Here is an 18,222-nt window from a genome sequence, read left to right on the forward strand (position 1 = left end):
ATTGATAAGAGATTTGGATAACCACATGTGTGGAAGGGGTAATGTCCAGTACAGGTCAGTGCGACTGGGCAGAAAAATAGCTTGGCAAGGTCTAGATGGGCCAAATGGCCTGTTTTGTACTGTAGTGCTCAAATAGAAGATGCTAATATGAAGGAAAACTGCAGGCAAAGTCTAGAAGTAAAGACGTGTATTGCAGCAATGACGACAGCCAAGCTTCAAAAACATCCCGAGTGATATTTTAAAAAAGGACGGAGAGAGAAACCGGGGAATTATAGACCGGTTAGCCTAACGTCAGTGGTGGGGAAACTGCTGGAGTCAGTTATCAAAGATGTGATAACAGCACAATTGGAAAGCGGTGAAATCATCGGACAAAGTCAGCATGGATTTGTGAAAGGAAAATCATGTCTGACGAATCTCATAGAATTTTTTGAGGATGTAACTAGTAGAGTGGATAGGGGAGAACCAGTGGATGTGGTATATTTGGATTTTCAAAAGGCTTTTCACAAGATCCCACACAAGAGATCAGTGTGCAAACTTAAAGCACACGGTATTGGGGGTAAGGTATTGATGTGGATAGAGAATTGGTTAGCAGACAGGAAGCAAAGAGTGGGAATAAACTGGACCTTTTCAGAATGGCAGGCGGTGACTAGTGGGGTACCGCAAGGCTCAGTGCTGGGACCCCAGTTGTTTACAATATATATTAATGACTTGGATGAGGGAATTAAATGCAGCATCTCCAAGTTTGCGGATGACACGAAGCTGGGCGGCAGTGTTAGCTGTGAGGAGGATGCTAAGAGGATGCAGGGTGACTTGGATAGGTTAGGTGAGTGGGCAAATTCATGGCAGATGCAATTTAATGTGGATAAATGTGAAGTTATCCACTTTGGTGGCAAAACCAGGAAAACAGATTATTATCTGAATGGTGGCCGATTAGGAAAAGGGGAGGTGCAACGAGACCTGGGTGTCATTATACACCAGTCATTGAAAGTGGGCATGCAGGTACAGCAGGCGGTGAAAAAGGCGAATGGTATGCTGGCATTGGGAGCAAGAGGATTCGAGTACAGGAGCAGGGAGGTACTACTGCAGTTGTACAAGGCCTTGGTGAGACCACACCTGGAGTATTGTGTGCAGTTTTGGTCCCCTAATCTGAGGAAAGACATCCTTGCCATAGAGGGAGTACAAAGAAGGTTCACCAGATTGATTCCTGGAATGGCAGGACTTTCATATGAAGAAAGACTGGATGAACTGGGCTTGTACACGTTGGAATTTAGAAGATTGAGGGGGGATCTGATTGAAACGCATAAAATCCTAAAGGGATTGGACAGGCCAGATGCAGGAAAATTGTTCCCGATGTTGGGGAAGTCCAGAACGAGGGGTCACAGTTTGAGGATAAAGGGGAAGCCTTTCAGGACTGAGATTAGGAAAAACTTCTTCACACAGAGAGTGGTGAATCTGTGGAATTCTCTGTCAGAGGAAACAGTTGAGGCTGGTTCATTGGCTATATTTAAGAGGGAGTTAGATATGGCCCTTGTGGCTAAAGGGATCAGGGGCTATGGGGGGAAGGCTGGTGCAGGGTTCTGAGTTGGATGATCAGCCATGATCATACTGAATGGCGGTGCAGGCTCGAAGGGCCGAATGACCTACTCCTGCACCTATTTTCTATGTTTCTATGTAACACCATTTAGACTTCTTCCCTGCAAATGTCGGTGCTGTCAGTGATGGGCCTTTTGAAAGCTTTGGTCGCGGAGAAACAGTATCAGGGCAACTGGAATCCATCATTCCTGGCTGATTATGGTTGGACACTGAGTGGAGAAGCCTCAGACACTGAGCACAGATTAAAACCATCAACAAAACATTTTTAGCTTAGTTGAACTACTGCAAAGCATCGGCACCGTCAATAAAAGTCAATAAAAATTGCTAAACTAGATGAATTTGCAGCCGTAGCAAGATCTGGGGCACAGTGGACAACGAGGAGGACTATCGAACCTTGCAGCAGGATCTGGAGCAGCTGGGAAAATGGTCTAACAATGGCAAATGAAAGTTAATGCAGACAAGTGTGAGGTGAAGGGAAATCCAGGGCAAGACTTACAAAGCGACCGCCAAGATTCCTGCAAAGTGGCATCTGGACATAAAGAAAGCTTCTGGCACATTGGCCTTCAAGAAACAAAGTATTGAGTGCAGAAGTTGCTCTGCACTGTCATTTATTTCATCATGGCTGATCCATTTCCCTCTCCGTCGTGATCTTCATCTTTTCACTTCATGCCCTATCTAATCAAACATGGAACACTTTGTTCCCGCTCTGGTTTGAGTAGCTCAAAACAGAACTAATTACCGGTTACCCGGTACAGATCTTGGACATTCGTATCTGACGATATTGTCTCGTTACAAATGCTGCTAGTTGTAGCTGCAGCTTCAACAGCTCTTTTATCATTATCGTCTCTCCTCCAGGAGTTTCACCTGGAGGTTCTCAAGTAAGTAGGGTAGAGATACTCCCGACTAATTTCACTTTTAACAATTTATATCTTCAGTTTCCCATAGCTTGCTGCGTTTCTTTCGCTTTCCAGCGCCCAGGTCAGCCACAATTCTATCTCGAATAGCTTTATTTCCCCATCTTTATACCATTACATCTTTAGTATTAATTAACCTGGTTTACATTTATGTTTTCTACTATAAAAAGAAATCCGGGTGGGAAACTTCAACTTGCCATCTCTCGTGCGGCTACAGAATGTCTTTTCTCCCCCAACCCCTTCCTGACCTGCACCTTCCCCGCTAACCTCAGAGCTGGTCATAACCTCAATTTCACTGAACACAATATGTTGTTCTTTTTCCCTCACAGGTTACCACCCAACCTCAGCAGTACCCAAGGGGGAAGCGTTGTTGCTAAGTGAAACGGACACGGGAGAACTCTGCATTGTCTATCTCCCTCACCCTTTCCCCTTAGGTCAGACAAATCCGCCTCCCTGCATCTTCGGTGGAACCCCAGCATCTCGTTAAAACTCTGGTCGCTGACGTTCTGAGCAGTCCGCATCTTGTTAAGGATCGGCCCCACCTCCAGCAGTCTGCCCGAATTCCTTGATCTCGCACCGCCCTGACAATCCAGCTACAGGAATTGGATATCACCCAAGTTTCAACAACCCTTCGAAACAACAACTTCGCCTCTCAGACGTGGCCCCTCCCAAAGGGGGCCGCTCCTCTAAAGCGTGATTGGCTGATGGCTGTTGTTGGTCGTTTGACCGAACACTGAGCAGATTTAACCCGGGGAACAATTCTCGCTTCAGCTGCTCCTCTGTAAACTCGTGGACGGCACTCACCGCTGTATCAAGATGAGTAAAATCACTCTCTACGAAAACCCTGACTTTACCGGGAAGGACAAGGACTTTGTGGACAACGTTCCCGACCTTAATGTTCAGAACTTCGGTAATACTGCCCGCTCGATCAGAGTAATCGGCCAGCACTGGGTGGCGTACGCCGGCGAAAACTTCACGGGGGCGTTCAAGGTGCTCGGTCCCGGAGACCACGGATATCTGGGCGAGCTGGATCAGAAAATTCTCTCTTTGCGGCTGGTGAAGGAGGATTTGAAGAACCCGGAGATCGTTCTGTACGAGCACGTCAACTATAACGGCCAAAGCCGCAGCATTAGGGAAACGACGAATGATCTGACTACAGCCGGCTTCGCAAACCTCGTCTCTTCCCATAAGGTGAAGGAAGGCGTATGGATTCTGTTCCAGCACGCCAACCTATGCGGTGAGCGACGCATCACTTTCGAGGGTAACGAATGGCCCAACTATTGCGCTTTCAACTGGAATGACAAGCTGTCCTCAGTCAAGCCCTTGCTGAAGAGCGACTTCGAGTTGTGAGCTGCCCCGTGCTGGTGTCCCGCTTTCAGCCGGAGCTCCCAAACCCCAGCGTCTGGTTGGATGGATCCAGGCCATTGCTTTGTTGTTGCTTAAGTAAACAAATAAAATACTTCATAAATACCTATAAACTTCTGTCGATCTCATTGTCCAATTCTTTCTTCAGTTAAACTGTCGACATGTCACTGGGGAATGCGGTGCGTGTTTAAGCGAGGGTGGTGTCTTGGAGCACGGGAACGTTGGGAGTCAGTGACGCTGGTAATGAATGGTCATTTCTCCAGAGATGTGGCCGAACCCGATGCTTGTTTTCAGATTTCCTGTATCTGAGCATTTTTGCTTTTGAAAGGGACTGGTCAAGGGTGGGTTAGGTCGGTGAGCTTGTGGGATATGGGGGAGGTGGGAAAAGTGGGAAGACTGAATTCAGTGGGGGCTTAATTACGATGTTTCCAAAAATTCTTTAAATGAATATCAGTAATTCTATAAATTATTTGTATTGAGAGATACAACACGGCAAAAGATCCGACCGGCCCGCGCCGTCAAATTACATCCCCGTGACCAATTAACTTATTAACCCCACAGGTCTTTGCTATTAAGGGAGAAATCCAGATGGTCGTTGGGGAAATTTACAGAAGTCGGTGGGAATTGAACGTGTGACGCTGGTCATGAAATAGCGTTTCACTAACTGCTAAACTACCGTGCCCTCCCAATCGTTGTCCGGCAATGCCATATCTGCTGCCCCCACCACCCCAAATCCATTTAATCCGAGACTGTTATCTCCCTTCTCAGTCATCTCTTTACTTATTCACTTTCTGAGATTGACAGTAATTGAAATGTATTGCTTACATATCAATGCCCCTTGTAGCGGGAGTGAGCCATCTGCTTCCACGGTGGGCCTTCTGCCGAAACTGTTGAGGATTGAATTGAATGGATGAAAGTCAGGCTTGAGGAACCCTGACTGCCTGTGTTTCTGCTGCTGACGGCGTAGACAGAGCACCAAAGTGTGCTGGGTCAGGTCCGGGATGTGGTGCCAAACTAAAAAAGAATCGGAGCAAGATGCAGTATCACTTGTTACGTACCCCGTAACTGGGTTGCCAAACCAGCAGAAATGGACCACTAGTTGGAGTCTGGATTACCGGAAATTGATAAAGTTTTATTAAAGAAATAAGTAACACGGTACTCTAATCGTAAGGATATAAATGCAACATGTTAGCAATGATAAAACACACATGTGCACAGAACTAGGGTAATAGGAATCAACCAATCTCTATCGCAGTCCAGGGGTAAAATGATCAGTCTCAAGTGACGCAGAGTTCAGTTCAGCTTAGTACAGTTCGCAGTAATCGCTGTTGTGCCGTTGGGGAGAGAGAGAGAGATGCAAATCTGCGGTGAACCCGGCACCCAGGCAAGGGCGGACACACACACCAGTTTCCCGCCGATCGTCCCTTGTCACCCTGTCAGTCAATGGTCGGTTCCCTCGAACCAGACCTCCAACTCCCACCATTTGTGGGGGCACACCGCTCTTCCAGGGTCTCGTTATCTCGTGATCTCGTGGGGTCTGTCGTGCCTTAGCAAACCTGTTCCTTTTTATCCCCCTGCTGGGGTATCGCCTGTCCATCAAACTTCAAACAGTTCAGAATCGAAGCAACCGGTCTGTCAATATTCTGAAATGTGTTTCTTTCTCGTTAATCTCTCTCTTCTCTCTTATTAGCATTTTGAATGTTTCTTCATTGTCTCACTTATCTCTCTCTCATTAGCATTAATCTTCTGACAACTTGGTTTTTCGTCACACCCCTATCCTTCAAAGAATTTTTACCGGGGTGAAAATTATAGGCATGAATACATTATTAGGTACATACTGATATACAGGGTCATCAGCTATTCGGCTAATACAGAGAACTTTAAGTTGTCAACACCTTGACAGACAGTGCCTTTTATATGTGTTATTTTAATATCCTCTAAGACCAGGCTCCAATTTAGCAACCTTTCGTTTTTATCCTTCATAGTGGCCAAAAACACTAATGGGTTGTGATCAGTGTAAATTCTCAGTGGTTTCCGTCCCGGACGAATATAACACAGGTCGTCCCACACAAACTTAGCATTCTTTGGCAAGAGCTTAGTAAGAGGGAGGGTAATATCCACAAAGTTTTTGCAAAACTTCCGATAGTACCCCACCATCCCCAAGAACCTTCTCAGGACTCTCTTGTCTGTCGGGGTGGGGACTTCGGAGATAGCCCGCACCTTAACCTGCATCGGAGCCGGCTGCCCCTGTCCCACCACAAATCCCAGATAAGTGACCTTCGCGTGGTCGAATTCACTTTTTGCGAGGTTCACTGTCAGGCTGGCTTCAAACAGCCGTTTAAACAGTTTCTCTACTGCCACAATGTGCTCCTTCCACGTGTCACTCCAGACCACTAAATCGTCAATACACGCTTCTGCGTTCTTTCGCCCTTTTGTCACTGAATTAATCATCCGATAGGGGTGCTGCTTACTAGGCTGACCTGATGTGACCACAACACCATGTACCGTCTCTTGGCATCGCCCCGGGAGATCCGGACAAACGTGTACGTGCCGGTTAATTACCTTCTTCAGCGGCTCGCTCTGTTCGGGGGTTAAGGGAGAGACCTTATCAGCAAAGCTGGCCAAAACAATAGACTTCCCCATCTGGTCGGCACCATGCTTATCTTTCCAAAATGGATTTTCCCCTTATCAGGTGGCACCCTAGCCTCATTAATTTTCCTGACAACACCGACTAGGTCTGTGGCAAGCTGTTAACATATCAATAGCCTGTAACTGTGTTAGTTCACGTCTATACTAGTCAATAGCATCCTTCCTCCCGTGCGGCCAGTCAAACTCTTTGACTGTTTTCCTCACCCAAAGTGTCCACCGAGGGGTATCTTGTGGGCCAGGTTAAGAATCTCAGCCCCATAAATTTTCGGCATTATCACCCCCCCCATTCCTCATCTGCGGGCACGGTACTTGGTCTCCATTTCCTCATTAGCACTCCCTCCTTCACATAATAGCCCACTGGCTCCCTTTTCAATTCTGCTTCGGAGAGAGCTGTCTCCGTCAAGACCATCAGCTCCTCGTCTCGCTCCTGTGCCAGTATAATCTCCTTCCTTGCTAATAATAAGTCTACCTCAACTTCCGTTTCACTACGCCCCTTCTTCTCACTTTCTAACCCCTCCTGGTACAAGGCTGGTAGAAACGTCTCAGCTAAATCTATATTCACTTCGGCAGCCTTTCTGGACATGCGCCCATTCACGGCGCAAACGGGATGAACCTGTGAGTCCATGGGCGGGTCTTCAGTCCTGGCAGGCTGGCTTGTCAATCTTACTGCTGGGTAAACCTCTCCGCCGGCGAGGCCCTTACCGAGTAAGACCTCCACGTCTTCCATCGGTAATTCGGGCCTCACCCCTGTCGTGACCGGTCCGGAGACCAAGTTGCTTTTTAGGTGTATCTGGTGCAAAGGTACTGCTTCAGTCCCTTTCCCAATGCCTTTTATCACCCTGACCTCCCTAGTCTGGGTCTCTGCACTAAAGTCTAATACACTCTTTAAGATCAATGACTGACAAACTCCAGTGTCTCTCCATATCCGTACTGGAACCGGGTTTAACCCCTCCTTCACCGACACCAATCCGGCCGAGATAAACCTCTCGCGCCCTTCCTGAACTTCATTTGATCCCTGGGCTCTCTTGGGAGTTCAAGAATGAGGTGCCTTGTGGTCGTGCATTTTAAAATTTAAGCAAAGGAACGGGTGCAGATGATGTGAAACCTCAGACAAAGACAAGATAGTGACTTGTGCAGACTGACACTCTGACTCTGAGGTAAGGCCACATCCCTGGGACAGGCAAAAGGAGAATTAAAACAGCGTGCGTGTCATATAACCGTAGTGTCTGCTATACCACTTTGCTACCAGCAGGTGGAGACACACACCACATGTTGTGAAAATATAAGCCTTAAAAATGTTGGTAACTTCAATTTTCGTCCTAATGCAAACTTTATTAGTTGAACTCAAAACCAACTGATTCCAACACAGCAAAGCACCTAATGGAAGCAGTATTTGACATTGCGTAGGGATGTGGGAGAGCAAGGAGGGGTGGTGTGTATGTTTCTGAGAGAGAGAGACAGAGACTGTGTGTGTGTGTTAATATGTTGGAACCCATACGCTGTGTGCTTGAAGGGAAATTGTTAATGTGAGAGAGGAATTGCTGACTCTGAAGTAGAGAGAGACTACATCTTCCCACCTGTATGTCCCACTCTGTCTCCCACTGTGTGTGTGTGTCTCTCTCCGTCTTTTGCTGTGTCTCTGTGTCTCTCTGAGTGTCTCCATGTCCCTCTGTCTTTGTGTCTCTCTAGCCCTAATGTGTCTCCCCATCTTGCTGTCTATGTGTCGTTTGCTGTGTGTGTCTTTCTCTGAGTGTCTTTGTGTCACTCTGATTGTCTCCCTGTCTTTCTGAGTATCTCTATCGCTCTTGTGTCTCTATGAGTGTCTCTGTGTCTCTGTCTCTGTGTCTCTGTGTCTCTGTGTGTCTCACTCTGTCAGTCTTTGTGTAATTGTGCACTGCAAACACTAGAATTAAAATTAGATTCATCATCATTGTCCTGTCCAATATGAAATTTGTTGTTTTGTGACAGCAGTATTGTGCAAAGTATTTTTAAAAATTACTATAATGATAAAATAAATAAGTACATTACTAGAAAACTACAATAAAAGAAAATAAGTAAATTACAAGTAGAGGAGGTCTCTACTGTAAAGATGAAGCCACACTCAGATTGGAGGAAGAACACCTTATATTCCGTCTGGGTAGCCTCCAACCTGCTGGCATGAACATCGACTTCTCTAACTTCCGCTAAGGCCCCACCTCCCCCTCGTACCCCATCCGTTATTTATTTATATACACACATTCTATCTCTCTCTCTCTTTTTTCTCCCTCTATACCCCTTGCCCATCCTCTGGGTCTCCCCCTCCCCCTTTTCCTTCTCCCTGGGCCTCCTGTCCCATGATCCTCTCGTATCCCTTTTGCCTATCACCTGTCCAGCTCTTGGCTCCATCCCTCCCCCTCCTGTCTTCTCCTGTCATTTCGGATCTCCTCCTCCCCATCCCACTTTCAAATCTCTTACTAACTCTCCTTCAGTTCGTCCTGACGAAGGGTCTCGGCCCGAAAACTCGACTGTACCTCTTCCTAGAGATGCTGCCTGGCCTGCTGCGTTCACCAGCAACTTTGATGTGCGTTGCTTGAATTTCCAGCATCTGCAGAATTCCTCGTGTAGAGGAACTGAATGCATATTTTTCATCAGTCTTCACAGTGGAATACATCTGCAGTATACCGGACATTCAAGAGCGTCAGGGAAGTGAAGTTTGTGCAGTGAAAATTACGACTGAGAAGGTGCTCAGGAAGCTTAATGGTCTGAGGGTGGATAAATCTCCTGGACCTGATGGAATGCACCCTCGGGTTCTGAAGGAAGCAGCTGGAGAGATTGCGGAGGCATTAACAATGATATTTCAAGAATCAATAGATTCTGGCATTGTACTGGATGAGTGGAAAGTTGCAAATGGTACTCTGCTATTTAAGAAGGGTGGGAGTCAGCAGAAAGGAAACTATAGATCTGTTAGTCTGACATCAGTTGCTGGGAAGTTGTTGGAATCGATTGTTAGGGATGAGATTACAGAGTACCTGGAGGCACAGGACAAGATAGGTCAAAGCCAGCATGGTTTCCAGAAAGGAAAATCCTGCCTGACAAACCGACTGCAATTCTTTGAGGAAATTACAAGCAGGGTAGACAAAGGAGATGTAGTAGATGTGGTGTATTTGGATTTTCAGAAGGCTTTTTGCAAGGCGCCGCAGACGAGGCTGCTTAGCAAGATAAGAGCCCATGGGAATTACAGGGAAGTTACTAGAGTGGGTGGAGCATGGCTGGTCGGCAGAAAACAGAGAGTGGGAATCAAGCGATCCTGTTCTGGCTGGCTGCCGGTTACCAGCGGAGTTCCACAGGGGGTCGGTATTGGGACCGCTGCTTTTCACAACGTATGTCAATTGTTTGGACAATGGTATTAATGGATTTGTGGCTAAATTTGCCAATGATGCAAAGATAGGTGGAGGAGCGGGTAGTGTTAAGGAAACAGAGAGACTGCAGAGAGACTTAGATAGACCTCAGCAGTAGTAACGTCAGTAGCGTCGAGTCATAGAACATAGAATAGTAGAGCACAGTACAGGCCCTTTGGACCACATTGTTGTGCTGACCCTCAAACCCTGCCTCCCATATAACCCCCCATCTTAAATTCCTCCATATACCTGTCTAGTAGTCTCTTAAACTTCACTAATGTATCTGCCTCCACCACTGACTCAGGCAGTGTATTCCACGCACCAACCACTCTCTGAGTAAAAAACCTTCCTCTAATATCCCCCTTGAACTTCCCACCTCTTACCTTAAAGCCATGTCCTCTTGTATTGAGCAGTGGTGCCCTGGGGAAGAGGCACTGGCTATCCACTCTATCTATTCCTCTTAATATCTTGTACACCTCTATCATGTCTCCTCTCATCCTCCTCCTCTCCAGAGAGTAAAACCCTAGCTCCCTTAATCTCTGATCATAATGCATACTCTCTAAACCAGGCAGCATCCTGGTAAATCTCCTCTGTACCCTTTCCAATGCTTCCACATCCTTCCTATAGTGAGGTGACCAGAACTGGACACAGAACTCCAAGTGTGGCCTAACCAGAGTTTTATAGAGCTGCATCATTACATCGCGACTCTTAAACTCTATCCCTCGACTTATGAAAGCTAACACCCCATAAGCTTTCTTAACTACCCTATCCACCTGTGAGGCAACTTTCAGGGATCTGTGGACATGTACCCCGAGATCCCTCTGCTCCTCCACACTACCAAGTATCCTGCCATTTACTTTGTACTCTGCCTTGGAGTTTGTCCTTCCAGAGTGTAACACCTCACACTTCTCCGGGTTGAACACCATCTGCCATTTCTCAGCCCACTTCTGCATCCTGTCGATGCCTCTCTGCAATCTTCGACAATCCCCTACACTATCTACAACAGCACCAACCTTTGTGTCGTCTGCAAACTTGCCAACCCACCCTTCTACCCCCACATCCAGGTCGTTAATAAAAATCACGAAAAGTAGAGGTCCCAGACCAGATCCTTGTGGGACACCACTAGTCACATTCCTCCAGTCTAAATGTACTCCCTCCACCACCACCCTCTGCCTTCGGCAGGCAAGACAATTCTGAATCCACCTGGCCAAACTTCCCTGGATCCCATGCCTTCTGACTTTCTGAATAAGCCTACCATGTGGAACCTTGTTAAATGCCTTAGACCTTGTTATCCAAGAACTTATTTGTCTCTCTGGGTAATAAAATTCCTATTTTTGTTTAACCCTTCCGGGTCTCTGTGTGATCCTGTGCTTGGGTCTGCAGATACACCATGACACCGATGGGTTAAGAAATTTATTTATTTTGAGTGATTACAAGTTACTGAAACATTGTTCTTAACGCTTGTGGAGAAAAGTCCTTTTCAAGTCGCTGTGGGATCCTTCTCTGTGAAAGGAAGCAAAGGGACTGAGTCATACAAGATGGCCCAGCTGGTCCATGCCAACATTTCCCGTGGCCAGCAATCACCGATCGAGGTTTCATTCCCCCTGCTGTCAGTAAGGAGCTTGTGTGTTCCCCACCCCTCCCCCCGGCCATGCGACCTCCCGCGTGCACTCCAGTTTCCTCCCACAGTCCAAAAGCCTTTCGATAGGGAGAGGTTCAAAGATTAAAGATGATCTTTGCCACAACTCGTAGCCATGCTATGCCTTGTCTGCACAATCCTCACTGACGCCAGCGACACATCTCACTCTCCGGTTGACGTACTTGTGACAAAGATCATCATTAATCTTTAAACCCCCGTCCATGGAAAGGCCTTTTGAATGCTGTTAATCTACCTGCACAGGGTTCTTCCTCCAGCAGCTCGGTCTATTCCGTATTCTCTCCATCCTCTGTGTGAAAACCATCTCCCTCGAGTCCCTTTTTAGACCTTGCCCCTTCTCTCCTGAAAACTGTGCTCCCTTTGGAAGATCCCTGTCCAGCTTCACTATGGCGCTCATAATTTACTATGCACCTGCAAAGTCATCTCTCGGTCGTCTACCCTCCAAGGATCAAAATCCTACGCTACCTATCCCCCTTACTGTAACTCTCGCCCTCGAGAGCCGGCAGCACCCTCCAAAATCTCTCTCTGTACCCCTTCCAGCTCAATAGGCTGGGGTGGGGGTGGGAATGTCTAATACAAGGGGGAGTATTTTTAAGGCTGGACAGCCAGAGACATTTTCCCGATGGAGGGTGAAAATGACTAATAAAGAGGGGGGCATAATTTCTTGGTGATCGGAAGAAAGTATAGGTGGGGGGGGGGATGTCAGAGGGAGGTTTTTAACACAGGTTCTATGTTCAAACATTACAATACCGTACAGGTCCTTCGACCCTCGATGTGGTGCCAAAATATTAACCTACTCTAATCTCAATCTAACCCTCTCTCCATTTTCCTGTCATCCAGGTGTCTATCTGAGAGTTTCTCAAAAATACCTGATGTACCTGCCATCAGGGCGTTCCACACACCCACCACTCTCTGTGTAAAGTAAACCACCTCTGATATCCCCCTATACTGACCTCCAATCACCAAGAAATTATGCCCCTTGTGTTAGCCATTTCCACCCTCCCTCCAGAAAAAGTCTCAACTGTCCACTCGATCTACGTCACTTATCATCTTGTACACCTCTATCAAGTCACCTCTCATCCTCCTTCGCTCCAAAGAGAAAAGCCCGAGCTCACTCAATTTCTCCTCATAAAACATATTCTCTAATCCAGACAGCATCCTGGTGAATCTCCTCTGCACCCTCTCTAATCCAGGCAGCATCCTGGTGAATCTCCTCTGCACCCTCTCTAATCCAGGCAGTGTCCTGGTGAATCTCCTCTGCACCCTCTCTAATCCAGGCAGCATCCTGGTGAATCTCCTCTGCACCCTCTCTAATCCAGGCAGCGTCCTGGTGAATCTCCTCTGCACCCTCTCTAATCCAGGCAGCGTCCTGGTGAATCTCCTCTGCACCCTCTCTAATCCAGGCAGCGTCCTGGTGAATCTCCTCTGCACCCTCTCTAATCCAGGCAGCATCCTGGTGAATCTCCTCTGCACCCTCTCTAATCCAGGCAGCGTCCTGGTGAATCTCCTCTGCACCCTCTCTAATCCAGACAGCATCCTGGTGAATCTCCTCTGCACCCTCTGTAATCCAGGCAGCATCCTGGTGAATCTCCTCTGCACCCTCTCTAATCCAGGCAGCATCCTGGTGAATCTCCTCTGCACCCTCTCTAATCCAGGCAGCGTCCTGGTGAATCTCCTCTGCACCCTCTGTAATCCAGGCAGCATCCTGGTGAATCTCATCTGCACCCTCTCTAATCCAGGCAGCGTCCTGGTGAATCTCCTCTGCACCCTCTCTAATCCAGGCAGCGTCCTGGTGAATCTCCTCTGCACCCTCTCTAATCCAGGCAGCATCCTGGTGAATCTCCTCTGCACCCTCTCTAATCCAGGCAGCGTCCTGGTGAATCTCCTCTGCACCCTCTCTAATCCAGACAGCATCCTGGTAAATCTCTGCACCGTCTCTAATCCAGGCAGAGTCCTGGTGAATCCCCTTTGCACCCTCTCTAATCCAGGCAGCGTCCTGGTGAATCTCCTCTGCACCCTCTCTAATCCAGACAGCATCCTGGTAAATCTCTGCACCGTCTCTAATCCAGGCAGAATCCTGGTGAATCCCCTTTGCACCCTCTCTAATCCAGGCAGCATCCTGGTGAATCTCCTCTGCACCCTCTCTAATCCAGACAGCATCCTGGTAAATCTCTGCACCGTCTCTAATCCAGGCAGAATCCTGGTGAATCCCCTTTGCACCCCGTAATCCAGGCAGCATCCTGTGGAGAACTTAAACCAGAATGGCTGCTGGGGTGGTGGGAACCGAACTGAAGTGACGGCGGAAAGGGAGGTTGGCTCACAAACAGAGAAAGCTTGGAGACAGTGTGAGAGGGAGGATAGGCAGGTGATAGAGAAGGGATGTGCTCAGACCGATGGTTTGAGATCTGTCTATTTTAATACAAGGAGGATTATGAACAAAACGGGTGAGTTTAGAGCCTGGATCAGCACTTGAATCTATGATGTTGTGACGATTTACAGAGACTTGGATGGCTCAGGGGCAGGAATGGTTACGTCAAGTGCCAGGCTTTAGATGTTTCAGAAAGGACAGGGAGGGAGGTAAAAGAGGTGGGGACTGGCACTGTTGATCAGAGATAGTGTCATGACTGCAGAAAAGGAGGAAGACATGGAGGGATTGTCTACTGAGTCTCTGTGGGTGCAAGTTAGAAACAGGAAGGGGTCAATAACTTTACTGGGTGTTTTTTATAGACCACCCAATAGTAACAGGAACCTCAGGGAGCAGATAGAGAGACAGATTCTGGAAAGGAGTAATAATAAGAGGGTTGTTGAAGTGGGAGATTTTAACTTCCCAGCTATCGATTGGCATTTCCCTAGCGTGAGGGGTTTTGGTGGGGTGGAGTTTGTTAGGTGTGTACAGGAAAGTTTCCTGACACAATATGTAGATAAGCCTACAAGAGGAGAGGCTGCACACATCAAAGTTGCTGGTGAACGCAGTAGGCCGGGCAGCATCTCTAGGAAGAGGTGCAGTCGACGTTTCAGGCCGAGATACACACACACTCCCGGGGTCAGACACAGAGTGAATGTCCCTCCGCACCGTCCCATCACACACTCCCGGGATCAGACACAAAGTGAAACTCCCTCCACACCGTCCCATCACACACTCCCGGGGTCAGACACAGAGTGAATCTCCCTCCGCACCGTCCCATCACACACTCCCACGGACAAACGCAGAGCAAAGTTCCCTCCCTCCGCCCCTCTCACCCCAGGACGGAGACCGCGAGTCTGTCTTTGCAATCTTCACGTTCATGTAAGTCTCGCTGTCATCCATCCTGTCGCCGATTCTCTGCGTCTCTGAGCCCAGAAAGGGGAAGCGACCGTTGTCAGAGGAAGCCGGCGTTGACAAGTTTGGCAGTGGGGGGGGGGGGGGGGGGGGGTGTCTGAACAACTGCAGCAAACAGCAGGTGAAGGTCTGCTGCAGAGAGGAACCGAGAACAGCGTCAGGAAGTGCGGGGGGGGGTGCGGGGTGGGTGGAGATTGAGTGTGCGCGGGAGGGTGGTCGAGAGAGATAAGGGTGGCCGGGGGAGGGCGGGGAATGAGGGGGAGAGGGGAGCGGGTGACGGCGACAGAGTGGGTCGGGGGGGTGGGGAACGGGTAGAGAGGTGAGATGGAGATGAGGAGACGAGGGAGGGAGGGGAATAGCGGGCGGGAGGGTGGCCGTGGGGGGGAGAGAGGGTGAAAAGAGGGGGCAGGGAGAGATGGAACGAGAGGGGAGGTGGGAGAGAGAGTGAGCGGTACAGAGGGGTGCAGAGAGGGGAGGGATGAGGGAGAGGGAATGTAGGGGAGGGATGAGGGACAGGGTCTGTAGGGGAGGGATGAGGGAGAGGGAATGCAGGGGAGGGATGAGGGACAGGGAATGCAGGGGAGGGATGAGGGAGAGGGAATGCAGGGGAGGGATAAGGGAGAGGGTCTGTAGGGGAGGGATGAGGGACAGGGTCTGTCGGGGAGGGATGAGGGAGAGGGTCTGTAGGGGAGGGATAAGGGAGAGGGTCTGTAGGGGAGGGATAAGGGACAGGGTCTGTAGGGGAGGGATGAGGGAGAGGGAATGCAGGGGAGGGATGAGGGAGAGGGAATGCAGGGAGGGATGAGGGAGAGGGAATGCAGGGGAGGGATGAGGGAGTCTGTAGGGGAGGGTTGAGGGAGAGGGTCTGTAGGGGAGGGATGATGGAGTCTGTAGGGGAGGGTTGAGGGAGAGGGTCTGTAGGAGAGGGATGAGGGAGAGGGAATGCAGGGGAGGGATGAGGGAGAGGGAATGCAGGGAGGGATGAGGGAGAGGGAATGCAGGGGAGGGATGAGGGGAGTCTGTAGGGGAGGGTTGAGGGAGAGGGTCTGTAGGGGAGGGATGATGGAGTCTGTAGGGGAGGGTTGAGGGAGAGGGTCTGTAGGTAGAGGGATGAGGGAGAGGGAATGCAGGAGAGGGATGAGGGAGAGGAAATGCAGGGGAGGGATGAGGGAGAGGGAATGCAGGGAGGGATGAGGGAGAGGGAATGCAGGGGAGGGATGAGGGACAGGGAATGCAGGGGAGGGATGAGGGAGAGGGTCTGTAGGGGAGGGATGAGGGAGAGGGTCTGTAGGGGAGGGATAAGGGAGAGGGTCTGTAGGGGAGGGATAAGGGACAGGGTCTGTAGGGGAGGGATGAGGGAGAGGGAATGCAGGGGAGAGATGAGGGAGAGGGAATGCAGGGAGGGATGAGGGAGAGGGAATGCAGGGGAGGGATGAGGGACAGGGAATGCAGGGGAGGGATGAGGGAGAGGGTCTGTAGGGGAGGGATGAGGGAGTCTGTAGGGGAGGGTTGAGGGAGAGGGTCTGTAGGGGATGGATGAGGGACAGGGAATGCAGGGGAGGGATGAGGGAGAGGGAATGCAGGGGAGGGATGAGGGAGTCTGTAGGGGAGGGATGAGGGACAGGGTCTGTAGGGGAGGGATGAGGGAGTCTGTAGGGGAGGGTTGAGGGAGAGGGTCTGTAGGGGATGGATGAGGGAGAGGGAATGCAGGGGAGGGATGAGGGAGAGGGAATGCAGGGGAGGGATGAGGGAGAGGGAACGCAGGGAGGGATGAGGGAGAGGGAATGCAGGGGAGGGATGAGGGACAGGGTCTGTAGGGGAGGGATGAGGGAGTCTGTAGGGGAGGGTTGAGGGAGAGGGTCTGTAGGGGATGGATGAGGGAGAGGGAAAGCAGGGGAGGGATGAGGGAGAGGGAATGCAGGGGGAGGGATGAGGGAGAGGGAACGCAGGGAGGGATGAGGGAGAGGGAATGCAGGGGAGGGATGAGGGACAGGGTCTGTAGGGGAGGGATGAGGGGAGTCTGTAGGGGAGGGTTGAGGGAGAGGGTCTGTAGGGGAGGGATGAGGGAGAGGGAATGCAGGAGAGGGATGAGGGAGAGGGAATGCAGGGGAGGGATGAGGGAGAGGGAATGCAGGGAGGGATGAGGGAGAGGGAATGCAGGATGAGGGACAGGGAATGCAGGGGAGGGATGAGGGGAGAGGGTCTGTAGGGGAGGGATGAGGGAGTCTGTAGGGGAGGGTTGAGGGAGAGGGTCTGTAGGGGATGGATGAGGGACAGGGAATGCAGGGGAGGGATGAGGGAGAGGGAATGCAGGGGAGGGATGAGGGAGTCTGTAGGGGAGAGATGAGGGACAGGGTCTGTAGGGGAGGGATGAGGGAGTCTGTAGGGGAGGGTTGAGGGAGAGGGTCTGTAGGGGATGAATGAGGGAGAGGGAATGCAGGGGAGGGATGAGGGAGAGGGAATGCAGGGGAGGGATGAGGGAGAGGGAATGCAGGGAGGGATGAGGGAGAGGGAATGCAGGGAGGGATGAGGGACAGGGGTCTGTAGGGGAGGGATGAGGGAGAGGGAATGCAGGGGGAGGGATGAGGGAGAGGGAATGCAGGGAGGGATGATGGAGAGGGAATGCAGGGGAGGGAATGAGGGACAGGGAATGCAGGCAACAGAGGGAGGGAGGAATCGGAGGGGAGAGGAAGGGAGGAAGTGGAGAGGCAGGGCGGGAGGTGGGGAAGGAGGGAAATGTCAGAGAGGGGGGAGGATTTGTTTCCCTCGCACAGGGCCTCTATTGTCCTGGAGATTTGCATTGCCCCGGCTGGTTCCTGTTTGGGCGAGTCGGACTCTCGCACACAGCTCCCTGCTCGTCGCCGGGGCCTCAGACGCCCTGCCTGCGGGAAAGCCGGGGGCCCCAGGGACAAGCCCCCAGACCCCATCGAGGTGAGTCGGCCCCCTCCCTGCGAGTGAGGTGAACAGCTCCCCTCGAAACTCGCTCCCTCCACAGCGCCTCTTCGACTTCCTCGTCCTTCCTTATAATGTGACATTCTCTCTCTCTCCCTCCCTCGGCTTTCCCTCTATCTCTTTCCCTCTCTCTACCTCTATCTCTCTGTCTTGCCCCTTCCCCTCCACCTCTCCTCTCTCGCCTTCCCCCCCCCCACTCACCCCTTCCCCCTGATCTTACCCCTCTCCCCCACCCCCACCACCCCACCGTCTCCCTCGAGATACCCGTCACACGCCGACCACAGCCGCCCGCATTTTCCCCGTCCCCTCCACCTTCCCCCGGGGGTTGTGGTGAGGGGTGAGGGGTGAGGGTGTGGGGGCGGTTTGGGGACGAGATGCCATTTAGACCTGGGTCTC

The 18,222-nt window shown here is 50.5% G+C and overlaps 1 protein-coding gene across 1 annotated transcript; it reads left to right on the forward strand.

Annotated features, from left to right (window-relative positions):
- The first annotated feature begins 3,323 nt into the window (after positions 1–3,323).
- LOC140192475 (epidermal differentiation-specific protein-like) lies at positions 3,324–3,857 on the forward strand. Its single transcript, XM_072250075.1, has one exon. It carries the CDS (start codon positions 3,324–3,326, stop codon positions 3,855–3,857), a length of 534 nt encoding a protein of 177 aa, XP_072106176.1.
- The last annotated feature ends 14,365 nt before the right edge of the window (positions 3,858–18,222 follow it).

The sequence above is a fragment of the Mobula birostris genome, unplaced genomic scaffold (assembly GCF_030028105.1).
Source record: "Mobula birostris isolate sMobBir1 unplaced genomic scaffold, sMobBir1.hap1 scaffold_1482, whole genome shotgun sequence".
Lineage (NCBI taxonomy): Eukaryota > Metazoa > Chordata > Chondrichthyes > Myliobatiformes > Myliobatidae > Mobula > Mobula birostris.

Excerpts from the sequence above, each read along its gene's own strand:
- LOC140192475 (XM_072250075.1), top strand. The coding sequence starts at position 3,324 with ATGAGTAAAATCACTCTCTACGAAAACCCTGACTTTACCGGGAAGGAC.